Source organism: Balearica regulorum, chromosome 1, assembly GCF_011004875.1.
Source record: "Balearica regulorum gibbericeps isolate bBalReg1 chromosome 1, bBalReg1.pri, whole genome shotgun sequence".
Taxonomy (NCBI): domain Eukaryota; kingdom Metazoa; phylum Chordata; class Aves; order Gruiformes; family Gruidae; genus Balearica; species Balearica regulorum.
The window spans coordinates 184,485,620-184,513,514 of record NC_046184.1 but is presented as its reverse complement, the minus strand read 5'-3'; the positions used below and the strand labels follow the sequence as shown (position 1 = coordinate 184,513,514).

The 27,895-nt window shown below is 37.4% G+C and overlaps 1 protein-coding gene across 2 annotated transcripts; it reads left to right on the top strand.

Moving 5' to 3' along the window:
- The first annotated feature begins 7 nt into the window (after positions 1-7).
- SUGT1 (SGT1 assembly cochaperone of MIS12 kinetochore complex) lies at positions 8-27,150 on the top strand. 2 transcript variants are annotated; one of them, XM_075741741.1, is made up of 13 exons: positions 8-198; positions 299-344; positions 4,235-4,325; positions 5,035-5,104; positions 5,495-5,565; positions 10,371-10,424; positions 12,120-12,136; positions 13,148-13,173; positions 13,776-13,872; positions 14,922-15,029; positions 24,931-25,021; positions 25,871-26,052; positions 26,615-27,150. In XM_075741741.1, the coding sequence occupies exons 1-13, from the start codon at positions 23-25 to the stop codon at positions 26,714-26,716; spliced, it is 1,131 nt and encodes a 376-aa protein (XP_075597856.1). In that variant the 5' UTR covers positions 8-22; the 3' UTR covers positions 26,717-27,150. The 2 variants fall into 2 exon arrangements, with proteins under 2 accessions (XP_075597856.1, XP_075597857.1); XM_075741742.1 differs by lacking the exon at positions 12,120-12,136 and having other exon boundaries at positions 10,371-10,438.
- The last annotated feature ends 745 nt before the right edge of the window (positions 27,151-27,895 follow it).

Sequence of the window (27,895 nt, the reverse complement as noted above, 5' to 3'; positions counted from 1 at the left end):
AGGCGCGCCTGCCTCGGTAGCCATGGCCGCCCCGCCTCGTCCGAAGAGGCGCGGGAGGAGCTTGCGGCGCCGGTTCGCCCCTCCGCATCCCGTCAAGCCTTGCGCGGCTGCGGCCTTGGGGTTTGTTGCGCGGGTGCCACAGCGTCTCCAGAAGTTTCCTGGGGACGGCATGGCGGCGGCGGGAGCGGCCCCTCCGCGGTGAGCCTCCCCCTCCCTTGCCCCTGCCTCTCCTCTCTGCGCCGCCCCCGCGCCCTTTCCGCCCGCCTCGTCCTCTTACGCCGTTGTGTTTCCTCGGCAGGTTCTCGGACGCGGACATCGACCGGGACCCGGGGGCAGCGGCGCAGGTGAGAGCCGGGCCGGCGGGGGGGCGGCGGCAGCAGCGGGCCTTACCCCTCGGGTGTTGAAGTTTGCGGGCCTGCCCGGCTGTCGGTGTTGGAGTGCGGGAGGGAGCCGGGGCTTGCAGCTTGCTGTGCTGCCCGGAGGGGCCGGGGGAGCAGCTGAAGCGTCGTGCGGTCGCCGTTCCTGCGAGCGGGGGGCTTTGCAGAGTTTCCCCTGGAAACCTCTCATGGGAGGTCTGGCTGTGCAGGAGTTTGGTGCAGTTCTGTCAGAATACTTGTGCTACTTGTGCTGCGAAGAAGGGGAAAAAAAAACCCCAAACCTCATCCAAACCAACTTTCTCTTCCATGTAGGTAGATGGTAGTTCAAATAAATTGCAAGTTGCAGTTAAAAAAAGCCCTAAGGTTATTGGACAAAGGTATTCTATTTTTATTAGTTTTTATTCTGTCCTGATCTGTTTTTTTTTTCTCTTTCTATATTTCGTGGGGACCAGAATGGATTTGCATTTCATCTCGACATAAGACATAAACTTTTTTTACAGTGAGAACAATCATTCCCTGGAACAACCTCCCCATAGATGTGGTAGAGTCCTCATCACTGGAGGGTTTCAGGACAGAACTGGGCAGAGTGCTCGATAATCTCATCTGGGCCTTTCCCATGAAAGGTTGGACCAGCTGATCTTTCCAGGTCCCTTCCAACCTGGGCTGTTCTATGGTTTTATGCATTAATGTGTATTAATCATAGCATCATAGAATGGTTTAGGTTGGAAGGGACCTTAAAGACCATCTAGTTCCAACCCCCAGTGTGCTTTCAAAGGTTATTTTTACTTAAAACAGAAGCTTAATGAGAAGACAGAACTGGAGGGTGGATAAGTATTTCTGTTCAACATACTTGGAAGGCGAGAGGATGTAAATGGTTAGTTCTGCTTGAATAGAGAGGGTGGCAGAGCCTAAGATGATACTGAACTATATTTCCATAAAGAAAATGGTGAAGCTGAATCTTACGGTTCTTTGGGGCTAGGCTGTAGCTTGTAAAAGTTTTTCAGAAGATAAATGATATTCAGAAATCAATTTGGAATAACCAAATACTTTTGGCATATTAAAATTACTTTAAGATCTTAAAAAAAAGTTTCCCATGGGGTTGGAGGGGAAAACCCAACAAATAAACTAAAAAAAAAACAACAGAAAAAGATCTTTGGAAGTATTAAAGAATACTATCAGAATATGGGGGTTTTTTGTCCTGTATTAACATGGTTGCTTTGCTTTTTTAGTTTATATTTCAGTTCTTTGTACATTCAGCTCTTCAAAACAATATATAACATTCTATAGGCATTATTTAATATCTGATACAGTAATACTGGTGTCACTTGTGTAGCCTTTTTTAAAAGTACTGAATTGAGTAGGCAGACTGTGCTTAATAATCTCTGAATTGGCAAGTCAGTCCCATAGTGCAGTGTAGCATTTTGCTGACTTAGGAGCTTGGATCTACAGGTAGTATGCCATGTTTGCACAGTCTTAGGTGTGGTCTTCTAGCTCATGTACTTGATAGTTCTACTTTGGGCCATGATACCATATAAGTGGTGCTGTGTAATGCTTCTCCACCTGGCTAGGCTTGAGTCCAGTTGGCATGGCATTTCTGCGCTGTGTCCTTGGGACTTTTACTTCCTTTAATTCCTGGAGAGCATGCTTCAGCTTTCTGCACCTGGATCTGATACAACTGAAAAGTCATCATCTGTCTTTAAGTACTGTCTGAATGATAAAGCTGTGAACTCTTAATGACTTTTTTTTGTCATTTTAACTTGAAAAAAATAGTTTACCCTGTGGAATAAGGATGTTTTCTATTTGCTTTTCATTTATAAAATGCTCTGCAGTGTGAGTGGTAATGATTTAGGAAAGAATCAAAACTATACGTTAAACATTCATTGACTTTGTTTTGGTGAGGTGTTTTGCCAGATGAGAAACAAGGATGGTGATCCTCTTAAATTCAGGCACGAGTGATTCAGGAGACTGAAGGCACCTTTAATTCATACAACTTCTTATCATGAGCATGGAGGGACTTGAAAGGTCCCAATGTATTTAGAAATAGATTTGCAACTTGGTGGCACGGTAAGGGCCTTTAGAGTAAAAATATGTAGACAGCACATTCTTGAGTTTTTGTGAGGACTACATCTAAGCTTGTTGTAAGCAACTGTTGCTGATATCCATAATCTGGAGTTCCTAGCGCTAGTCAAGTATTACTAGGTTGTCTTCTCAAATAGCTGTGTTATAGGAGTAACTTCTTTTTGTATCTATGTCTGAAAGTGATGTGACAACTTACTGGCAAAAAGCCAATGCAGAGATGAGTTTCCTGCTGTTCAAGATGCTTGGGTTTGGGGTTTTTTTGCTTTCCTGGGATGAGGACTAGTTCTGTAGAAGAATCCATTTACATGTTGTGCACTGTTTCTAATCAGTGCTTCTGTCATCAGCATAAATAACAGGAAAAAATGTTTGGAGAGGTGACCTGTCACAGAGGTGACTCTGCTTGTGAAGTGTCTGTAATGTTCAGTGTCACACTCCACTTGGTTTTGGGGATCAAAAGCTGAACTTCACCTCTCACATAATATGCACCTATTTCAATATATGCGTTACCTCATGTCCCTCCCATGTAGAATACTTATAGCCATGACTATTTCTGTAATGACTGCCTTTGCATGGCTTTAAATCTTAAGAGGACATAGTATAATTTGATGTGTTGCTTATTACAGCTGTCTACTACCTGCCACTTTCTTTAGAGACCCCAAAGGTTTTAGAAATGTAAGCTGTACCTAGTTGTAGGTGTATGCTGGTAAGAACTCATGCTACTGCTAAAAGAAGCTGTTGTGGCCACTTAACTCCTAGATGGTGTGTTTTATGTAACAGCTGAAAAACAGAACAATGTACTGATCTTAATTAAAATTAAGGCAGGTCATTCTGCTCTTTTTCTCTGGCTTGGTGGGATGGTGTTTTGGCAGCTGTACTATACCAATATTCATGCACGTTTGAAGCCTGTATCTTAGCCACTCTCATGTTTGCTAAATTCTGAGTAGGAGTCTAGTCAACTTAGCAAACAGAGTTACTGTACTTAGTAATGTGCTGGAGTGGCTTTGGAAGACCTACTGTGCTCTAGCAAAGAGAAGATCTTAGCTCACTAATAAAGGGAGAATTGCAGATGCTCTTTCCAGACGTGTGCCTCCAGTCATTGTGATTGTATTCTGTTTGCAAAAGTCATAACCTTTTCTCATAGCAAGCATAATATAATTATTTTAATATGTATACACGATGATTTCCCCAACAAGAGACTACTTTATGCTTATTTCCATTGTGCAATAATATTTCCTGTGAGCCCTGCACTGTGTAAGTCTTTTGTTCTCCTGCTTTTGTGCTCAGCATAAATTGGAACAATCTCCTATACCTAATAATGTCATGTAATGTGGTATTTCATCATGTGTTACAATGCTTTGAGTATGTTATCCCCTCACAAGCATTTTGACAAACCATATGTTGATTTCCAAATTTGCAATACTACAGTGCTTCCTCAAATCCAGCAGACGTGTGTACAAAAATGCTGAGAATTGTGGGAAGATCTTTAGAATATGGAGGATCACTTATGCTTTAGACTACTTGTATAAGGCATTTGAAAGTCCCGTTTCCTTCTCAGTAAGAAACAGGCTCCTTGAATTTGATATAATTAGCAGATTCTTTGTACTTCAAGATCCAATGTTTAAACTTTGTGGGTGAGAGCTGAGCAACAGGTAAACAGGCAGGTTAACATGCCAGTTAGGATATTTTCTTCTGAAATGTCTCTTAGTTGACAGAGTATGGTACTGTATTTTTATGGGAACTTCTGAGGTGCCATTTCATGTTTTTCTGTGTCTTTACAGGAGCTGACAACAGCTTTGGAGAAGAATCCAGATGATGCTGAATATTATTGTCAACGAGCTTATGCTCATATTCTTCTACAGAAATATGCTGGTAACATCTTCAGACAACACTGAGAATCCTCTTACAAGTGTATTATGACACTTTCTTTACAGAAGATGTCTTCAATCTGCAGCCAAATATAGACATAACAGAAAATGTTATCTGTAACTTAATATGCTGATTCTACAGTTAGGGCATAATTTTATAGTGTTTTGTCTTTGTTTTGTTTCTGCAAAACTTGCAATGAATTGAGTAATCTGCAGTCCCAGCTCTCCATTTGATTTTAGCCTAATACTGTCTTGGCAGCTATTTTTTTTTTTTTTTTTTAAGTAGACTTCTTAGGCAGATTTTAAGCTTTGTGTTCTAAGCATCTCCCATCCTTATGTTTTTGATAGAGACTGAATCCTGTCATGGTAGGAATGTGATAACTAAATAATGCCTGGGAAAAAGATTAACTGAATAACTGAAAATTTGGTCTGTTTTTTTCTTTGCAGTAAAAGCAAACAGATTCACACTTCACATCTGAGTAGAGGATTTGACTAAGTAATGCTTTGTCTTGCATAGAGCTCTGTAACTGAATGAAGGGTTCATCCATAGCAGTTGTGGCTAGATTTAACCCAAACAGTGTGATTTGCATGCAACCTAAGAAAGCTAATATAGTACACCTTACAAAATTTTCACTACTAGAAACTAGACTCACAGTTCACTGCTTTTTATAATATATCATTATGTTCCTCACATTCAAACTGACTTCCAACAGATGCAGTTGCGGATGCAAAGAAATCTCTAGAACTCAACCCCAGTAATGCTGTAGCGCTCCTTAGAAAAGGGTACGTATTGTATATTGTACTTCGGGAATATTGTGATAATCTGTAGGGCAATGCTAGTGTTTGGGTTATGGCTCTATACAAGCTTTTTGCAACACCATGAATGAATAAGTTTAATGCTATACTGCTTATAACCCATCCATAATAAATCCGTGGTTATAAGAAGCAATTTAGTTTAGGGTGATCATCTTAACATCCTGGCCTTTTCAAAACCACGCTTCTTAGGCTATTTAAATTCTTACATGTTTAATTTTAACCAATATAGTGTGTAAACTAAGGATGTTGTGATTTTAACCAATATAGCATGTAAGCTAAGGATGTTGTGATCTTCAGTGTGTTGACTGGATTGAAAAGTAATTACTGTTTCCTTGTGTTATTCTTTATTCTTGCCAGGTTAGGTGAATATCATATCAAAAACTATGCATCTGCTTTAGAGTCTTTCAGAGAGGGACAGAGGTTGGACAGTAAGTATTAAAATCTCTTGTGTGCGCAGTACTCCGTTACTAATGAGAAAAAACTTTCTGATGCATTAGCTGCAAGTAAAGATCAAGACTTTCTTTTCTTTAGAAGGCTAGTGAATTAGGTGCCTGATTTGAGATGTCTGGCTTTTGGGAAGGTTTGTGCAATCACTGCAGTAAAGAGTAAAACTGCTTAAAAATGTGTATCAAAATTATTAGCAAGTGGTATATGAAATTTTTTTTTCTTTATAAAATGGGCTTGTTTCCCTGCTTCCTGGAGGTCTTAGAAATAAATGGTGGCAATATGTAGTGGAAAAGTTTCTGAACAAAGTAGGCTCTTTGTATGTAGCTGGAATTTCTTAGTTGTTAAACGGTTGGATAGACCGGTCTTTAGAAATAACATGCACCTTGATGGGTGTTCAAACTGACAAAATGGATTTTTACCTTACATTAGGTGTCACTTAATTACAGAAGCATAGTTATTATCTCTCTCTTTTGTTAAAACGTTGGCCTTCCAAGTGGACTCAGGCATGTTTTAGTTTGTGGAGAATTAGAGCTTTTTCAAAAATCTGATTGTCTTCTGGAAGCAGGAAAGGAGTAGATTAATACAGAAAGCTTTGGTAGAAGACAGAGGAGCATGCAACAGAACAATTGCAAGATGGTTGTGATTTCTTTCTCTCCCTTCTTATCCCCCATTTTAAATCACTTACCCCATTCCATTCTATCCCTTCCCAACAGCAGAACGTGGTAAAAAAGCACCTTTCAGATTAGAGCGAAGTGTGCTAATCTGATAAGCGTTGTCATGGCCTGAGATATTTCTAGTATGTTCTCTTATCTGTAATAGTGGCTGGGACCTGAAGGTTTAGAGAAAATATAATTACTTTGCCTCCCTCAAATAAGTGATTTGCTCCTCTGATCTAAAACTGGAGTTTCATGGGAGTGTAAGCTAATTTATGTGCTTGCTGCCAAGTGATTGTGCTCCCTCCCACTCTTGTGCTTGTTTAGCCTCTTCTTTCAATGTATTAAGTCTGCAGAAAGCTACTATTTTTAAAGTATTTTCCCTCTGGATTGATGTGTTGAAATGGAGCAATGAAGGGTCTGAGTGCTGAAGCCAGCAGAAGTGAAGCAGCAGAGCGGTGTTGGGGCAGTAGTGGTGGTGGTGGAATTGCAGCAACTGTTAGTTGTCAGCTTAGGCTGCTCTGGAATAGGAGTTAAAATATAAGAAATTTCCTAAAGTTCTTTCAGTTTTGGTAGTTTGGATAACTAGGTAGTTTCCACTAGTTTGTAGATTAGAAAGGCAAACGTGTCTTTGCAATGTAGCCAAGTTCTCCATTCAGTATCTTCTTGTGATTCTTTCCAGTGACTTCTGTAGCTTTCCTTACTTGACAGGTAACTTTTCATACATCTCCAAACTCATCACTCCTGAATTTAATTGAATGATTAATCTATATTTATTGAATGATTAATCTATATTTTTTCATATTCGCGGCCCACCCCAAGCAACCACTGTCAGTTTCATGCTTTTCATGTGCATGGATTTTGTCACTTTTCTAGTTTGTCAGTTGGAGTTGTTCAAAATACAAGATGATACACAAATCTCCTCAGGCCAGAGCATCACTTTTTTTTTTTTTTTTTTTTAATTCTGTTTAACCTCACATCCTACTTACATTGTAAGGTGCAACAGCACACAGAGCTGCAGATATCTTTTTAGATAAGTCAGTGAGTACCAGGACCGCCTAATTCAGCATCTCTGAAATACAAGGGATACAAACTTTTCCTGTATTGAATTGCTTGACTTGTACCTGTTTGAATTTAATTTGCTGTTGTTTTGCTGCTTACCCAGTTGAAGTGTTTCTCAAGCTTCTCAGTTCTTCCTGATTACTCTCTCACATGAAGATAGCTTCTGCTGTACTTCCTATATCTTGTTACAAAATTCTGTGACTCACTGTGAGATGAAGAGTCTCCTGAAGGCCTTTTTAAAAATACAGATATTTTTTTTTTAGTTGATTCTCTTCCATATATTACCTAATTTGCTGGCAAGTTTATGTCAGTAACAGAATTTGCCTTTGCAGTTCTGTGGAATGTTTGATGGATCCCAGGTGAAAACAATTGTGAGCATAAGCTTTTTGGCAAAACAATTAAATTCCAGTTAAATGCAGCTAGTACAAAATGAGCAAAGTGCAGTGGGAAAATTTGCCACGTATGGCTAAGCGGGTGATAGAGAGAAGACTTAGCTGTTCCTGCCTCAGAGAGGATTGTTGTGGGGAATTCCTTGCTGGCAAGGCTGGTTTCTTCACCACACAAGGGGGCAGAAATACACCAGTACCTGTTCCTATTCCTTGATGACATAAGGTCTGTTTTAATCTGGAATGCTCAGTGATGAGCTTCCTACTTGTGCCCGTTACTGGTAGGACTGACAGGCCTAGGGTACTACAGCGAGCTTCCCATTACCCACCTACAGGGATATCTAAATAGGGCTTGACGTGGTGAATTGTTGAATGTGCAGTGTTTCTTTATTTTATAAAATAACATGGGGAGGTAAGATTTCTTTCACTCAACCATGAGACTAGACGCATGTGGATTTTTGGAGTTCGTTAATTTGCCTTAGATTGAAAAGCAATGTGATCTGTTACTCTTCAGTATGTTATGTGGATTTAGGACAGTTACACACAATTTTCCTTGTTTTTTGTTGCTGTGACTACCTAATGAATTTAGTAAAAGTGGAATGTACAAATTTTACAGAAATGTCTTAGTAGGTTCTTTTCTTGTATTGTAAAAGTTAGTAAATTTTCAGTAAGTGAAGACCCAGTTAGATTTTCTGAACTAGGAAGTTAATAATAGAAGTTGTTGGTAAATTCTTCAGGAGGATAATGCAATTATAGAACATACAAAAAAAATCCTTTTGCCTCAAATTATAAAATGTGCTGGGATGCAGGGAAAGATGCAGTGGTTGGTGATCTTCTAGGAAATAGGGAAGATAACACTGGACCTTTCTTCTAAAGTTTGCGTTGCATAGCAGTCTTGTCATAGGCCTTCATTAAAAAGAGAATTCCTCACCTGCTGCTGAAAGTCAGAGGCTGGATCAGTGGAGACTTGTCTCAGTTTCTCTTTGCTTAGACTCCTGAACCTATTTCATTTAATTTGCCTTTTGATTAATAAACTTTGTTCCCAGCTGCAAATCTTGGAAGTCTGTTAGGGTATGGGAGCTAAGTTTTAACATAGATAAATATAGGGAAGCTCTGGAGCTCATCGAATTCCATGTCCCTGGCCAAAAGCAGTATTCACTTTTAACTTGCATTCAGGTCCTTTTACTGTTGATTTCCAAGTGTCTCCAAGGCTGAAGATTCCACAGTCTCTGTGGGCAACCTGCTCCAGTGTTTGACCACTTTTTTAGTTAAGAATTTTCCTTGTCTAATCAGAACTTACTTTGCTGCATCTTGGGACTTTTGTCTCTCTTCCTTTCCCCATGTACTTCTGATGTCAGTCATCTAAATACCTTAAGTATACATTAGGTCATTGAAGACAGCCCTTGGATCCCCTAATATAACCTTCTGACAGTTAATTTTGGAGAATTCTATCTGAAAGTAGCTATCTTCTTTTCAGGATTTGCTATGAATATAGAAGACTGAAATCAGTGACTGATGGTATTGTAATGTCAAGACAACCATACTATTATTTGCATTTTTATCTTTTCCTCACAGTGGCTGAGGGATTACGTAAATGTTACATATCTTAAAAGATACCTAAAATTTTAAGCTGACTGTTGGGGGTTGCAGAAGAAAAGGGAAGAGGAAATGGCTTGAGAAGTGGGGTAGCAATTTTAAGACCTAAGGCACACCTTAAAATGTATGTACATTTTATATTTGAAGGTGTTGGGGTGAATACTTTGCATAACTGCAGTGGAGTCACACATTTGGCTTTACATGCACGTCTGCTGGGAGCTCTTTTTTCCAGCCTCTTCAAGCCCTCTGCTGGATAGTTGACTGTGTGAACTCCCTCAGTGTGAATTCTCTCTATTGTGACAAGATAAAAATTTAGCTATTCCTAGTAGTTGGTCAGTAACGTTGCCCCACTTTTTTTACTTGCCTGACTGTGACAGAGTTTTCTAGGAATTTTCTTTAAGTAAGATGATTACTCTGTCATTACTACCTTTTGAGCTAATTTCCAGTGAATTAATTTCTGTTTGGGGAGCTTGCTTCCTAGAATATCAAGGTTTCACTAAACTTTTCTGTGATTTTGATTCATAGAGTGGAATTGGCACGTGTGTATTCCTAACATCCCTGAAACTTCAGATGTGTTTGTAAAGTTTGTGTGAAAACAGCAGGAGAAAATACTTGGTGTTTGTGAAAGCTTGTGTGACTTTAGGTTGTCCTCAGAACTGACTGTCTCCTCTGATATTTCTCTAGAGAGGAATAATGTCACCGAGTGTTTGAAAAAATAATTTTAAAAATAATGGAAAAATGTGTGAAAGTGTACTTCTTGCTTTTCAAACAGTTACATAGAGGTTGAGCAGATTGGAAAGCAGTAGCGCATTTGGGTCAGTTCAGACAAAATCTAGTGTCCTACAAATTAATTTGAAGTTAATTAAATATAACAGAGTTAAATAGCAGAGTTGTATAAAAATACTTAAAGTTTAACTGGAATGACAGAGGTTACAAGAAGAGACTGCAAAATAATACAATTTTTTTTTTAGTAAATTGATGTGAGTTTGGGATTAATTTGTTCCAGTTGGCAGTTGTGAGGAATTGTTCTTTATGCAATACATGTAGTGCTTGAAGACTTTTAACATTGCTGTGTTTGATCTCTTCTAGATGTAGATGATACCTTTACTATTTGGATTAAAAGATGTGAGGAAACACTAAACGGTAAGAGAAGCCACGTTTACTTGATAAGGGATTTGATATGCCCTGTGCTTTGAAGCTGTGTCATGTTTTTCATAGATTTACAGCTTATCTCTTACTTAAAATACATTTTTGTTTAAAAAGTCACTTTTTCCTGTCTCTTCGTTCTCTCAAGAGTATACATCCTGAACACTTCTAGACTTCAGATTTAGAGAAACATTAGTATTGGGTTTTTAATGTAATAATTAGCTGTGACAGAGGAGTACCTATTTAAAGTTCAGACAATCATAATTAATTTTAACTCACTTTCATATACAGCTGCTAGCTAATTTTAACTGTGGAAGCATGTGTCAGCTTGTTTTCTAAAAACAGCATCAAAATCAGTTTTCAAGTCTCCCAGAACATAAGTTGGAAAGAGAGGTGGAAATTTGGGGATTTTACTCTTTAATTCTGTGTAGAGAGTGTCTGAGTCAGGTTATAATTGCTGCTGCGATGTATTATCCATGGTAGTCAGTCAGTGAGTATACTTTCATACCACCCTACAAATTGACACCCCTGGCAATGAATTCATCTGCTGTGCTTAAGAGAACGCAGCAACTGATTTAGTTTTTTCCTCCACCTGTTGTGACTTCCCCCCTCTTTGTGGTGCACACTGGAGAATGGGGCAGTAGAAATAATGCAAGTTTATGTCAACGTGCTGACTAAAACCCAAATGGTTGAGCACTCTATAGAGCTCTATATAGAAATGAACAAATTTCTGCTACATTTTTGCCAGGTTTATTTTTATTTGGAGAAATTAGCTAAGTGATTGGCATGCACGGTCTTATTGGCAAAGAGTTATCTTGGGTGACAACTTACTCTGCCCTCTCAAGAAAAGAGGTTATAATCCACATTTTTCTCTGTTGTAATTACTTTTTGCAGTGTTTTCTGGTTCAACTCAGTTGTCCTGATTTATCTTTAGTATTCATCCCTGTCTTGTCTTTTTTGGAGCCATTTTCTTAATTCTCTGATACTCCAGAAAAAAGAAGAACCTTCCCCCCACCCACCCAAAAAAAAAGCCCAAACCATCTGATTTCTTTATTACAACTTCATACTCTTTCTAAATTAATCTTTATCTCTTTTTAGCAGTATGCATTATAAAGAAGCAAAGGGAAAGTTTGTATCTTTTCAAACATATTTAAGCTGAAATATTTTAGGAAAAATATTTAGAAGACTATAGTTTAGATCCAAGTATTACAGTATATTTAAGGTGATATAAGTGAATTTTTCTGCCAGATTCCCATCTCATTCTCCAACTCTGCTTGCCTAGCATGAGGTGCAGATTTGATGAGAACTTTATGCTATGGATGAGTGACAAACTTAGTACAGACTTGTGGGAAAGGATTTTTAAAACTTCTGTTTTCAATGTTGCTTTCATTAAAAAAGGTCTGTATAGGTTTCTGATAAGCAAGAGGAAGTAATGGAAAGTTTGTTCTGTTAATCAGAATATGCTTTATATTACAGTTGTTTCTTTGCCGAAGTTGCCGATTTAATTCTGATTAAAAAATAGATTGTCATAAAAGCAAAATACGAGAGGTAGAATTGGCATGTTTTTAACTCTTCTGCTGTTGAAACTGGGATAAATGTAGCATGTCTAGAGTAACTGAAGAAAGCTAGAACAAGTATATGCCACATAAGTTCAATATGTCTTTCTGAAAGTGCTGCTTTTTTTTTTTGCAGCATCACAGACAGAAATGGTAAGATATTTTCCTTAGTATGTTTACAGTTTTGATTTCTTTAAGCTAGAGCATACTTTTAGACTTCACTGGCTTCTTGCAACTTTCAGGCTTTAAAAATAATCTTTTCTATTGCATGCAATTCTGAAGGATTTAACTTTTCTTCTAAACATGCTCTTTTATTTGAGACCAGGGTTGCAAAATTTGAGCCCTGAAAACTCTTAGGAATGGCATACAAATCTGGCAATTACTGTGCAGTCATTAAAGTAAATTTTAACTTTCTTGCTTGCAGTCTGTGGTCTAATTCTACAAATTAACCAACTCATCTTGTCAATACTAACTTGCTTGTGACTGCTAGAAAGTAATCTTGCTTTCCAGCGGGCTTTTTTCTGCTGTAATTTGTTCAGCTTTCACTTTCTTTTCTATTGTAAATCTTCAAAAGAAGTGTTGAAGCTGACTCCCTCATTTTTTAAATTTTATATTTTTTTGAGACGAAAATGGGTATTAGCATTGGATGTTCTGCTCCCACTTTCATAGTTACTTCCATTCTTCTACATTTTAATAATAGGATAGAGGAGGAAAGTGTACAGAAAACTTGGTGGGTGTATGTAAAGACAAATCTTCCAGCTAAAAGGTTTTTATGTTTAAAAGCTATATACTAAGTTCTCAGATCTGTTTCAGGTTTCCTTCATGACTTTTAGATTAGCAACATAGCCACTGTATGTCTTTCAGGTGTACTTCTTATCCAGGAAGAAAATGAGTTAAAACTGAGCTTACTGCTATTTATACAATATTCTGAATTACAAAGTGACATATTTTATGTAAATTGAAACTTGTTAATTCTTAATCTGGCATAAATGGCTAGAAGAACAGTCAAGAGTTTCACCTGTAAGTTAATGCCTATACATAAATCAAGGGGAGCAATCAGTATGAAAATGATTTGTGTCTTTGGAAAGTACTTCATGGTACGTTTTTCACTTATGCCCATATAACTTTCTTTCCAATGGAATATGCTTCAACTAGAATACACAGCAGCAACCTCTGCCACCAAAGATCAAGTAAGTTGACTTTAACTTTACTGTGAGAATTAAAGTAATTGACATATAACTGTTCTTTGACTTGGGGATTGGAGAAGCAAGATAATTCTTTTTCCATCACTTTAGAACATGGCAGTGTAAGTGAAATGTTTCTTAAACAGTGTCATTGCTTTTGTTCAGACTGAGTTGTACTTTCAGGAAATTAGGCTCCACTGGGAGAGTGGGGAATGGAGTAAGCGTTCTGGCTTCTGTTTCTAATTCTCGTGCTGAGCTTAATTCAAAGCCTGGCCCGTTGTGCCTAGCATAGGTAATGTTTTTGAGATACTTTTAAGATCCTAAAGTAAAAAGTGCTTTTTAATTTATAGAAGGCAAACAATATTTTGAATTGGTTAAGAAAGTGATGTAATTTTGATGTACTTCTTGACTAAAAATGATTCTTTGTTCTTTAACTACTTAGCTTGTCAATTCTGCAACTGCTCTGTTAGAGGAAGGGGAAGAAATCTAATTTTGCATGTCTTCTCTCCCCCATTAAACTACATAATGAACTTGTTCAGCTTTTGGTCTTCTTCTGTACATGTCTTTGCAGTCAGTTTTTATATATATATATATTTTTTTTTTTAAAGATATGACTGGTACCAAACAGATTCTCAAGTAATTGTGACTATAATGATCAAGAATGCGCAGAAGGATGATGTCAGTGTGCAGTTCTCGGAGAAAGAGGTAGTTTCTGTTGGTTATTGATACGCACCCCTAGATTCCCTGAGATGTAATAATTATACCAGTGAATGTTACCTGCTTCAATAGCATGAAAAAATGATACAAGAGATCTTCTGTCTGAGCTTTTTTTATGTACAGTTATGCTGTAGATGTGTGTATGCCCAACCAAGTGAACAGGGATCAATTGCCACAGCAGTGTCTGTAGGATTTACGCACAAGCGGTAGTGTGGTGTGTGTGCTGCGAAGGGAACACCTGGTTTTCAGCCACCTGTGTGTTTGGAGGGGTGAGGGAGGAAGTGATCTGGACTTAAAATGTTTGAGTATGTATGCATAGGGAGTAGGACTGGACAGAGGCCAGGTATTCTAAAAATAGGTGTGAATGAGGAATATCTTGCTTTAGGACAATTACAGAAAAAGAATGTTGGTGGGTGGGTTTTTCTTGGGTTTTGGCATTACTAAAATTGTTAATGGCAGTAAAATGTAAATTTCAAGGAAGTGCAGTAATGTCTTTATTGTAGTACTGTATGCAGTACCAATGATGTTCATGTTTAATTTAACCGAGAATATTGAAGAGTTAGGTTCTTGTTCTCAACTAAGTTGATACTTTGTGAACTACCAGAAGTACTTGGTTGTAACTGTCTGCTTTAGTCTGTCACAAGTGCTCACACAATTTTAACGTGGTTTGTGTGTATTAGAAGGGAAGCTGCCAATTGTTTTCATGTTCCATTATTAATGTGTTGATACTTCATTTGCAGTATAATTCTTTCCCCAAAGAATGCAGATCAAGCTGACAAGATAATAGGCTTTTTGAGTACTTGCTGGCTAAGGACTGAAATCTCCCGTTCGTTTTCTAGTGTACTTTAGAAACACCTTGTTCAATAATGCAGTAACGTAATGGCATCGTCTGAAATTCTGCTGCCTGATGCTTTAAGTGCCCTAGTGAAGGGTCATTAATTTAATCACTTAATCTTAGTGCCAAATGACAATCCTTTACTTGGAAATGGAAAACTGCTCTCAAAGATGACCAGAGATGTGTTTTCAACTCTTCACAGATGAATGCATCAGTGAGACTTCCATCAGGTGAAGACTACAAGTTAAAGCTTGTTCTTCTTCATTCTATAGTGCCAGAGCAAAGTACATTTAAAGTGCTTTCAACAAAGGTGAGCTTCTTAAAGTGTAAATTATTTCTTTGACTGTTCCTGATGTTGAAAACGTTTCTGCTCTATTGTCTTGTCTCCCTGCAACAGTTGTAATGTCTTGCTTTTCATACAGAATTGCTTTTTCTTTCTTCAAGGTGCCTTTCAGCCAGTGGGAGGCTTTCTAAACTTGTACAAATGTCAGAAATAGTAATTTGATGGTGCTTAGTGAAGTGCAAATGACAGTTATGTTGGGGTGCTTTTACTTGTTGCTGTAGAGAGAAGTGGTCTTCCTTCTTACAGTTCAGGTATCAGTAGAAAAGGTGTTGATCTTTCCTAAACTTCTAGGAGCCAATATTGCCTTATGAAGCATTGTTGTCTTTGTGCACCCAAGAAATAAAAGTCAGACTTTGAGGATTTCAGTGTTGAAATAATTCTTTGCCCTTTCATGACCTTTCCTTGCTGGTTAAGGTTAGCAATGTGGTTAACTGTTGTTGGCTTTCCGAGAGGGTGTATTCCATGCTGCTCTTGGAAATAGTACTTGCCTGGAGACACTTGAAAACATCATGGTGTGAGAGAGAATGCTTTTGTTCTCAGCATTGTGTTTCTTCTATATTACAGGTATAGAAAAACAAGAAACTGACTATGGTCTGGCATAGTATATATTGTTAGTATAACACACAGACAGACATGCTTTTTCCATAGAGCCTAGAATCTCTGAAGCAGGAATGTATTGTTGATTCTTTCCTTGTATTATATTGCAGAGCTTTTGGAAACTCCTTTGTGTTTTCATGTTCCATTTTACGTGTTCCCTTCTCAGAAAAGTAGCTGTAATAGTTCTTGCATCATTTCAGGGAAGAGAGACTTCAAGATGACATGAGAGGATTGCCATACAAAGCTGGTCTCGTTTTTCCCCTTCTTGCACTAAGGTAGCTGGGTGGGTTATGTGGTTGAGTCATGTGAATGCTTACGCTGTGGGAGATGAGCAGCGTGCTCAAAGTATGTAGAAAATCTGCTGGTCCGTTAGTGTTTATATAAATTGGAGTGGAATGGGCACGGGCCTTGTCAAGAGGAGTAACTGTGATATCCTATTTGCTTTGTGTTCCTGTCTAGCTTGTGTTATGCTTTTCATTTGTCATGAAGTTTACCATTATTTTTAAGAAGCATTTGCATGCTACTGAGCACTGTTGAAATGAAATTGACTTTGTCTTTCTATGCTGCCATCTCTAGCCTGGATTAATCTCTGGAATGATCTCTAGTAGTCCAGAGCCTGGTTTAGATTGAGGTTCCTAAAGTGATGTGAAAGCTTTAGTTATGTTCAGGCAGTGTCTGAATTGTAAATATGTTGCGTTTCTTTTCAAACGTTACTGTTTCTATATAATTTATGAGATGAAATGGCATAAGAGAGAACGCAGGAGGTGTTCTAACAGCAGAAGTCAGTGCTTCAACATGTTCTTCCTCTTGCAGAAAAGAATAGTATAAGGACATCTGTGAAGGCATAGTGAAGGAATACAATCTAAATGATTCCCCAGCTAATTCCAGTTCTGACCAGCAGATGGGAGTCTGGCTGAAGAAAAAAAATTTAAAAGTGGGTCTAAGTTAAGCATGCGAAGACTTCTTTAAAGGCTTAGAATATTTTACTTTGAAAAACATGAAGCGGTTTAAGGGAATGGTGCATCTTTTGTGTTTGAATACTAGAAATTCAGATTTCATAAGTTTCATGTATGTACTTTGTTATGAGCGGTATGAAAAATACGCAGTTATTACTTTGAGTAAACTATCTTATTACTTAGAACTTCTCGACCCCTTTACAAATGATTTTGTACTATTTACATGAAGTCCTTTTATAAGGACTTGGAAAGAAAGACATAATTTCATTATCTTCCCAATTATATGAACTTTTTATTGCACACTCATAAAGAAATTGTGTTTTCATGGGATAGGAACAGATCTGTTCCTGTGGATTAATAATTTCAAATAAGAATAAATGCATGTGTTCACATGTATTTTGTATTGCTGCTTTGAATGTGAGCCATGTTGCTATTAGCATTGTGTAGTCCTCAGTGGGCAATGAAGAGTCTGGTCTTTCTTTTCCAATTATATGAGGAAACAGTGGTATGTTTGGGTGAGTTATGTGGTGGATAGAGTTCGGGTTTCCCATGAACTTCTTAAAACTAATAAATGTAATAGGTAAAGGATGAAACAGTAGAGCTTGGCAGATAGTAGAACAGTCCTGCCAGCTTAGGTAACGAAGAGAAGCTGGAGACAGATTTCTTAATACTGCTTGAAATTCAGCATCACTTGACAAATGCAAAGGAATAAAGGTAAAGATACAAACTCAGGAGGAGAAAATAGCCTTAATTGTATTTGCGGATTCTAAAATAACTGCAAAGAGCAGATAGAACTTACAGACTCTGGGATTTGTTCTTTCAGGGAATGTTAACAGTGGTGAAAAATGCAGTTGATACCTTTAAGAATTGTCTCTTTCCTGGCAATGAAATAGAAATTATACCTTTCAATAAAATCCTTGCTGTGTCTAGCTCCGAGAGTTCTGTTTTCAAAATTTCTGTTTGGAAAAGAACAGAACTAGCAAATGGTACAGAGGTGGTTGTTTGGAGGTGTTTGAATGGTTTCTTCTTGAGCAGAAGTAAATTAGTGTTCATAATCTGCAGACTTTTGACTTCAAACTGTGAGCTAGAAGAGGTAAAACACTTGATGCTGACTCAAGAACAACATAATGTGTGGGTGAAGTCCAGTTTTGAGATGAAATCTTCATCTCTTTATGCATCCTAGTATTGTATATTCTGTAATTGTCAACAGTTTTACAGATGATACAGACTGCCTTTAATAGTGGTTGTATGTATTACTGCCATGCCTGGAGCTATTTTTTTTTTTACTTAATTCAAAAGTTTATTTGCTACTTAATAGATACCTCTACTTGCAAATTCACCTTTGAGTTGATTATGATTCCTGTTCACATTTAGTCCTGAGTTACTTAGAATTACCCAGTGTTGTTCAGCATATAATTCTAATGATCTAAGGCCTCAAGTTAGTGTTTGTGTGAGAAAATGCTGAATACAACTGTATTGAGTCTTTCCCTTGAGGGACTTGCTGTATATGCGCAGCCACTCTGCAGAAGAGAATGATGCATCTTTAATCTCTGTTGCCAATCATTTTTTTTTTCTTGTATGTGAATAGCATAGCTGATAGGTCATAACTAGATCAATTGATGTTATTGGTTATGCTCCCCATCTGTCAAAGGTGTCTGCTTAGAGCAACAGCAAAAAAGTAACAGCAGCTCCAAAAGCACTGTATAAATTGGAGATTTGTGTCTTACAAATGGAAGCTGATCTGGTCTTTACATGTAGCATGACTTTGTACACAATATGTAGGATTTTGTGTATTTTAGTGGTTGTCCTCAGTTGTATTCAGGTATCAGGTGAAGTGAGGAAAAACTGTGCCACACTGACAACTGCAGATTTTATTCAGCAGTTAACAGGAGGAAGGTACTCGTTAGTGGTGCTACTTGGTTTTTTTACTTAATTCCAGAAGAGGGAGCCAAAATGTAAATGCTGGAATAAGTTTGCTCTGTGGAAGTTGCCTGTGTGCAGTTATCCTGTTGCTCAGTGTGCATAATATCATTGTGCTCCCTTCATAAAAGGAGAAAGGCATAAAAACTTAAAATGCATGACTAAATATGTTTAAGACAAAACTAGCTGATCTGTCTCTGTCCAGAAAATATGGCAGGAAAGCAGAAATGCACAAATAGCGTAAGGATTTCTAATGATCTGAAAGAGTTCTTGTGCACAATCAGCCTCACTTTCTTTTCCCTCTTTTGTTTGGTCTATCAGTCTGTGTATTTGGGATTCCAAGGCAATATTCTGCCATGTTATCTTGGAAACTTGTGTAACGTAAGCAGTTTCTCTAGGTCTTCTGTTGTGTTCTAGGTGATGCTCAGGGTTTTCCTCTCCTTAGACCTAGAAGAGGAGAGTGAGGACAAGTATGTGCTTTTAGCATGTGTCCTTACAAACTTGAAGGAAACTTGAATTTGTGCATTCTTTTTTTCTTTTTCTCTGCTCTTCCATCTACAAATAGTTTGGGGACAATTACTGTGAGTTTCACTTTTTAGTGGTTTGGGCTTTTTGCAAGCAATGACTTGCAGCAATTTAGAGGCATTTGAAAAAGTGGTAAAATGTGGTTTCTTTATCCCAGAACTGTCCTTTAATTAGAGATCAAAGTCGTGCTGCAAACAGTGGAGGTGTTAGAAATCCTCAGCCTCTTTTATAGTTGACATCTGTTACTTAATAGAGATGTCTGAGGTAGAAGCACACTCTCAGCAGCTTCATGCCAAGAATATGGTAGTGTGCATCAGTGGAATCTTTCTTTTCCTCAAACCAACATTTTGCTTTGCAAACTTTGAAATACTCTGTGCAGTTTACTGGAAAAGGATACTGATGCCTGTTGCTAAATGTGAAGGAAAAGGTAAAGAGAAACCATTTCACGCTCTTGGACTGTCGTCAGAGCCTCTATTCAGAGGCAAATGTACACAAATAAATAAATAGAGGGTTTTATTTTAACTGAAGTTGGTTCTTACTGTTGCAGTCCAATCCTTAAAAGATACTTTCTCATTTTGGATATTTTCATTAAATTGCTTGCAGACACTTAAATGCTGACTTCCCTGCTGTCATGTACTTGTTTTCTCTGTGAGGCTTTTGTGCAGATTCTTATCTCCCATATATATTCTTGAGTATTTTCTGTAAATTATAAACTGATATTTAAGATATGAGTTGGATGCTTTTCTGAAGTTTCTTGGATCTCTTAGGCAGGGCTAGTTGGAGTATTTTCCTGGCTAGACCATAAAGAAACCTTCCCAGTGATCGGCATGATACTTATTTGGCTCAAAATAAGTTTGATTATTATTTTTTTCTTTATTAATGCAGATGAGTATGGGGCAGATTGAAACTTGTTAATACTCTGAGAACTATATTTTAAATAAGCACGTAAGTCAGTGCCTGTGCTTTATATTAGTACATTAAGGAAAACAATGCATAAGGGGTTTCCTCTGTCTTGAGAGAAGACGGAGTTAAGAACTATTGGAATAGTGGTGGTTTACAGTGAAGATGCAGTGACACAAAGCTTTAGGATATATAAATGATATGTACTGCAAACTCCTGTAAAATTAAAAATTTTAACAAGGGGTTGTTATGTAATATCAATGAGGTGGAAACTTTGACCTTTTTGCGCTCAATTCTCCATAGTACATAGCTGGCAAAGAAATGGAAAGGTTCACGCTAAATCCTTTCTGTTGCAATATATTCGCTACAGAATAAATTTCTTAGTTATCAATTATTTGTGATAACACTGTAGAGTTATTTTCATCTCAGTATATTTTTTTTAAAGTTATGGATTAAAGATCTTGACATTCAGAATATAAGCAATGTATAAAAGGTCTTTGAATAGCTAGGATAACAAAACTGTATGTGCATATGATCTTAGAGGTAAGTTTGAATAGGTCATACCTTTTTATAAGATAGTGCCATTTTGTCCTACCCTTAAATTTAGGTAATAAAATACATGAGATGATTGCAAATTAACAACTCTGAACACTTACAAATTTATAATTCGACAGTCAGTAGTTCAGTAAATAAATAAGCAGTTGACTGGAAACCCTGAATTCTTGGTTTCGTGTGTTTAATATAACAAACCATCAGAATTTAAAAGGAAAGTTGTTGATACATCTTTAATGGCTCAACTACTGCTTAAGCTTTGCCAGTTCTGATTTCCTTCATCCATCTGATAAGAACTTGACGCAAATTTGCCGGTGGTAAACGAACTTTCCCTTACCATGGACTGTAAAATATAAAACGGTAGAAATTAGAAAAAAAAAATCTTGTAACTTGTCAGTGTACACCACAATCTTCTTTTAGGGGGGAAGATAAAAATTCTTTCCCTTTTAATATTTCTCAGTTAAACTGCAATGTCTGTCCCAGAACATAAGTTAATGTGAAATCTAGTTTGGCAGAGGTTTGGGCTTTCTAACAGTAAGCTTCTACCTAGAAAATTAATGTTGGCTGACTAAAATTGTGTTTATCTGTAGATTTGAGAAATAATTTCTCCCCTTAACTAGACTGAATGTTCTTTTATGCCAGTCATCTCAAAGTAAGGGGTTTTTATGTCCTTGTACTACCAATGAAATAGTTTAGAATAGCTTCTGAGAGTAACTCTGCGGCATCTTTTCTGATAGCTAGCGCTTGGATTAAGCTGCAAACTAACTTGTTTAAGTCTCTGATAGGTCTTAAAAAATCAAATACTTTTATGACTAGAAAATTCTGTGAGTAGAAACTTCTCTGGGTCTTTTCACTGTGGGTAGAGTTTCTTCTAGATGATGAATCCCCCATTTGACCCTCTTCTCAGAGGGGTAGGTTTCTCTCAAGACAGTACTTCAAACAAGTAGTGCATGAATTCATTACTCTGACAAAATTCCATGTTTCTTTTCCTCTTTGTTTTGTTCACTTTGAGCCCCAAACACCAGAAACTTAAAAATTACAACAGAAAGTGGATTATTATTTCTGCATTGGAACTTCTCATAGATCTGGAGTACTGTGTCCAGTTTTGGGCTTCCCAGTGCAAGAAAGGCGCTAACGTAGTGGAGCAAGTCCTAGTGGAGGGCTGCCAGGATGGTCAGGTGGCTGTACAGCAGGAGAGACTGAGGGATTAGGCTTGTCCTTAAGTGGCATGCGAAGCATTTAGTTTGCAATGAAATTTTCCTGTCTTTTATTCTAAAGTTGGCATGAGGCACACAGGCATACATCTTATGAAATATAAATGTTAAATCAAAGTAGTTGGCGAAGTGTGGATGTATTTCTCTTGCCTGAGTACTGAATTTTTTTTTCAAAGGAGTGGAAAAAGCTAACAGTGCTTGGGTGTTAGATATGACACAAATGTCCGTACTGATATGTTACTTTTCTGTGTGATAGCTATCAGTATCTGCTTTAAAATGATCATTAAAATGCATTTATTGCCATTTGTGCACATAATTGGGACTCACAAAGTTGTTTCTCCATAGATCAAATAAAGCTCTCAAGTTGAAGAAATACGCGCCTTCACAAGCAGAATTTTACAGCTTTATATTTTTGGAAAATGTGGTTGTATAATAGTATATAGCTAATGATTTCCCTAGTTTTGCTCCTGCCTGCCACTTTGTGTAATGAGTAACTTCAGTTGAAGTGGATGGAGTAGAAGGGGTAGAGGTTTAATCATGTCATAAATACATTCTGTCTCAGTTTTTCAGCTGTCTGTACTTCTAGCTTAGCAGGGTTGAAATGTTTTAGATTTAAGAAATCTGCATCTTACACTGGGAAAGTTTGTAGCATTTCCTTTTCCTCAGGGATGTTTGTCATGTAGTACCAGCCTAGGGACAGTTCCAGAGAGGAAAGTGTAAGAACTAGCAGATTAAAAACGGAGAGGGGGATTACTGGAGCAGCAAAAGTAAAGATCTTCTTTTTTTTCTTCTTTTTATGCATGGGCAGAGTACTCTGATGAATAGCCAAAGGTCTTTATAAGGGTTCTTTGAGGAGGATTGTATTCTGAGCAGACAAAACTCCGTGTTTAGTAGCTCACATCCAGCATTATATTGCATTAGAGGTCATTCTTGGTGTGGATGAAATAGTCTGTATTTGAGATACTGGAAGATAACAGTGGAAATCATGAACTGTGAGGGTAAGAGGAGATAGAGAAGGAACAAACAGAAGAGAAATTGAAGAGATGCAGGATTGAGCAGTCTCAGTATCAAGCATTTACTCTTTTTTTTTTTTTTTCTAAATAGAACATATAGGGGGATGCACCAATAAGCAGAGTATAAAATCTTAAAAATAAGGCCTTCTCTACTTAAATGTGCAACTGAATTGATAATACAGATTCATCAGGTTGAGAAGAGTTACATAGGCAGCAGAGGAGAGACAAGTTGGTTTAAATTAATACTCATGTTTCCCTTGTAACTAATTGGTGCTTTTGTAAGTAGCTAATTAACCTAAATGTTTGACTCATGAGATCCAAACCCGTTGGAAAACAAAAACCAAAAACCCCACCCTGCTAGTTGTGGCACTCATGGAACTACTTGATTGTCTTATATGCAGATATACAACTATTTTATCTTCCTTAAGCTAATCACAGAGCATTAGATTTATGAGTGTAGGTGTTCAAAAATGAACCTTTAAGGTTGTAGTTTCCTTAGTGTTTTTAGAAGAGTCCAGTGAAGGAGGCTTTACTGACTTCTTCAGTTTTACTCAGTACTAATTCTTAGCACAGTTTGAACACTTCTTCTGCATAGTTTCAACAGAAATCTCTGCGTCCTTACAGATTGCAATATTAAATGCTGGAAAACAGGCCTTCTTTAGGGACAGTAGGTTGAGCAACTAAAGTAATACGGTATTTTATTTTTATTTGGTTATTTTTAGCTCTGTGACTTTCACTGTTTTAAAAACTGATACACTGATGCTTAATTTGTGACTTGTAAAGTTGCTAAAAACATTGGAAATCCAACAGATGCAGGGAGTAGGAAGTCAAATACATGTGGGCGTTGGACTAAACAGACTTACTGAAACTCTCTTCTGCCTTGAAGGGCATTCCATGTCTCATGTCTTAACTTTTTTGTTGTTCTCAGTATAAGTTAGTGGTGGAAAATTGTCTAGGGAAATGCTAGCTTCCTAGGGAAAAAAAAAAAAAGCAATTGTAATTGAATATTCTGATTCTTAAAATGCAGCATGATTGCAAGCATAGAAGCTTTGAAACTTAAATGAGCTCATTTCTTTATCTTTATAAGGTATCTCAGTCTGTTGCTTACCAGTGACTGATTTGGAGATTGGATTAAATAAAGTTCAAATTTCAGATCAACATGATGCTGTGCAAGGAGCTTGCTGCTGGGATCTCTAGGGTTAGCTTTTACAGTGGTGCCTTTGTTCTTGGGTCTGCAGGGATCCCCAGGTTACAGTGGCTTTAGGTAGAACTAAGAACTCATTTCTGCTGAGCTGTTCACAAATAAGGAACTGCTGAAGTTTTAGCAAGCACTGATTTCAGTTAATTAATACCATCATATGAACTTTGTGACATTTTCTTAAGTGAATTTGTCATTTGGAGAGACATTAGAGAGTCCTTGTTTTGTGGGTACTGTTTTGCAACTTTGTAATGCTGTAACCAAAGGATAAGGTTAATTACGAAAAAACATTTCAGTATGGTTGTCTAAAAGGATTACATGTAGTTGTGAATAGGGCATGACATACTTCACTTAATTTTGTTTCTCCTGTGATAATTGCAGCCATATCCATTTTTAATTGCCAGTTTTGTCAATGAATGCTAGACATTTTTCTCCGTAGCAATGTGTGTTCGTTGAACCAAACGAAGATCTACGTAGTCCCAGAGTGTTTCTCTGGTTTGTGTACTACACATAAAATATGAAATTTTTTGGTGGATGAAATGTAAACCTAGGTAAAGTTGGATTTTGCAGTCCTTCAAAAGTGCTATTTAATTATTAGAGCTGACTGGCAAGAAAGGGATTCTTGAAAAATAATACCTTGGTGCCTTGCAGTGTAGAGACATTGGGACTGATCATTACTTCTGCGATGCCGTAATTTACAAAAAGAATTGAGTGAATAGTAAGCAAAAGAAAGTGGTACTAAACAAAAGAGTAAATGTCCGATACAAGAGCTGTGCAGCCACGTAAGAGCTTAGTTGACATGATTTGAAGTCATGCATATAACTTCATCTTGTAAGGTAGGTAAATTTTGCTAAAATATAGGCTTCATATTAGAGACTGTATTTCTAAAAGTGAATTTATTTTCTTACTGCTACAGGATCCAACTACTTTGAAACTGTTTGGCAGAACTGCTTGCCATCTGGATTGATTTGTTCTTTGTCTTGTCTTTTGTAGGTTGAGATAAAAATGAAGAAGCCAGAGGCTGTAAGATGGGAGAAGCTGGAGGGACAGGGAGATTCTCCTAAGTTAAAGCAATTTACACCAGGTTTGTTCTCTGGACTATTAAGTATTAAATGGTTTATTTGTATTAAGTTACTTGCAGTTATTAATAATTTTTTGTGTTAAATATTGTTAATAAAATCACAGCTTCATATTTACAATGAAAAGTCTAATAGACTTATTTTTACTGCCAAGAATAGACAGAAAAAGCCTGCAGGGCATTACTAAAATTTAGGTATTAAATTTAGTCATAGCTTCCATTAATCTGATGGATTGTAAAGATATATGCTTGTCACTAATTCCTCTGGGTTTATCTGCTTGGCTGTCTGTTTTGGTCACTTTTTTTGCAGTTCTATGTGTTGTTATGCTTCTATTTTTGTTTAAATAATTAAGTATTATTTACTTAAGTATTCCATCTCTCTTGGAAAGCAATACTTTTGCAGTTTTTCAAGACAGATTAACAATCTATCTTTGAGAGAATTTGAATTCCCTGATTTATTGATTTCAGGGCTGGGCTGTTTTTTTTAAATTTAGCTCAAAATTTCCTCTAGCTCTAGGCTGCTGGTTTTTTTTTTTTCCCTGTCAGCCAGTATCTCCTGTGTTGTTTTTACTTTATGTTGCTGTTATCCAACACTTTTTGTTGGATAATTAAATTATGTAACTCTGTTTACTTGAAAGTAAACTTTTGCAGTTGCTGAATGTAGTCTCTGGGATCTCTTAGTTTCCTTTATTTTTTTTATTGCAATGCTTATATTTGTAAGGAGGAATTGATTTGCATTTTCAGATTCCTGTTCCATTATCATCTCTGATTCATCAGATACAGTATGTCTATGTGCTCTCTGCTGCTCTAGAAGTCGTGAGAAAACGCTTAGTTAACTAATGCTTCTGTTTTCAGATACCCAGCACTTGTATCCATCATCCTCTCACTATACGAGGAACTGGGACAAACTGGTAGTTGAAATCAAAGAGGAGGAGAAAAATGAGAAGTTAGAAGGAGATGCTGCTTTAAATAAACTCTTCCAGCAAATTTATTCAGATGGTACAGATGAAGTAAAACGTGCCATGAACAAATCGTTTGTAAGTCTTCATTCTTTTTCTCTGAAGAAATGTGTAACTGCACACTGACACAATTTACTAAGCTTTGCACGAACCGGGAAGCCTCTATGAAAACCTTGGGCCAATAATGAATGGCAGCGATTCTATTGGAGATACTGGTATAACAAGTCTTGCTGAAAGCTACAATGTACGCTAAAGAACGTGACTCTTTAAGTCCAAGTTTGTGCCTCAGTGAAGCTTGTGCTTTGTTACTGGTCTCAAATTCCTTTTAATTGTTTATTTCTAGTTCCTTTTATTTGTAGTGCTCATATGCAAGAACATGACTGACCTTTTAAAAGCTTGTTAATGAAGTAACATCTTGTGTCCAGTACTGCTAAAAGTATTGTTGGGCTGAAGATTATGGAATGATGGCTTTGTCAAATTTTATTCTATATACACACACACAATTCCTGAGTAACTTGCTTCTACATGAAGCTAAATTCTGCACCTTTCTTCAGAATTTGTTAATCTGCTGTAAGAAATATGGCTTTTATATTGCTAGAATTCCTCTAGCAAACTAAACAAGCTTTCTCTTGTATTGCAGATGGAGTCTGGAGGCACAGTTCTGAGCACCAACTGGTCTGATGTTGGTAAAAGGAAGGTAGAAGTAAATCCTCCTGATGACATGGAATGGAAAAAATTCTAATCCTATTTTTAATCTTTTACCATCTATGTGTTGCCATAGTCATGTACTGACCACTGTGTATGGACATAGCATTTTTGGATTCAAAGCACTGAATGTTCCCTTGGAAACAGGAATCGTCTTTGCGTTTTGCGTGCTTTAGAAATTCCTTCATCTGCAGATGTTAAAGATACACTCAAGAGTGGAACCTATTTTCATCATCTCTGTCTAATTTTTGGAAATTGAGTCAATCACAGTCTAAATTTTTTACCGCCTTTATCAGCTCTGCTCTTTGGGGATGGGGTGATCTCTATGGGCTGGTCAGGATTATTGCCTTACGTCTGATATTTCTGTTCAATAACTTATTACATCTTGGCAACTTTGGGTAAAAATGCTTTTCAACAACAGTGTTAAAATTGTTTGCTCTTTAACTCTGCTAAATAAAACTGTAAATAGAACTTTTTCTATACGGAAGCTGCTTCATTTAATTTTTAGTAATCTTGGGTTTTGGGGGGGGAATCACTTAAAGCGTATAGGTAAGGATGTGAACACACTGCTTAGAAAAGAAAAGCTGGCATGTGTAGGAGCAAATCTTGCATTGAGTGAAGAGGATGAGATTGCTGTTCTTAATGCAGACACGATGTTTCTACTTGTGGAGTCCTTCCACCTGGGTGACAGGTTGAACTGCAGTCATATGTGATGGAAGGGAGAAAGTCAGTTGTTGGTGGAAATTTCTACGGAAAAGGGGGTCCTCTGTCTGCCTCCAAATTAGAAAAGAAGGATCTGTTGCAGTTACTTGAAATCAGAGATAGCAAGCAGTTGCTTTAAGTTCTGTTATTTCAGAATATTGGAAACTTTATATTTTAGAGAAGAGCCCATGCATCCTTAATTGTTTCCATCAGTTCAGCTTTTCCATCATGATCAAATTTTAAATAACAGTATTTACATAAAAAGAACTGAGAAATTTATGTGCTTGGATACAAGTCTGCAGGCACCTAAAGATGCTCAAAAGCTGTCGAGACGTGGTCCTGGGCACCTGGCTCTAGGCAGCCCTGCTTGAGCAGCGAGATGGACGAGATGACCTCCAGAGGTCCCTTCCAACCTCAACCTTTCTATGATGGGAATATGAACTTAAGAAGTTATAGTATACATGCTCAGTCCGTATGCCGCTGTCTCTTGGGAATTTAGGGATACCTGAATATA

What these genes read in the sequence shown, in the direction of transcription:
- SUGT1 (XM_075741741.1), top strand. Translation starts at nt 23, where the DNA reads ATGGCCGCCCCGCCTCGTCCGAAGAGGCGCGGGAGGAGCTTGCGGCGC. An exon ending in GTAGCGCTCCTTAGAAAAGG is followed by an intron (nt 5,105 to 5,494) that starts GTACGTATTGTA and finishes TATTCTTGCCAG; the next exon opens with GTTAGGTGAATATCATATCA. An exon ending in AGAGGGACAGAGGTTGGACA is followed by an intron (nt 5,566 to 10,370) that starts GTAAGTATTAAA and finishes GATCTCTTCTAG; the next exon opens with ATGTAGATGATACCTTTACT.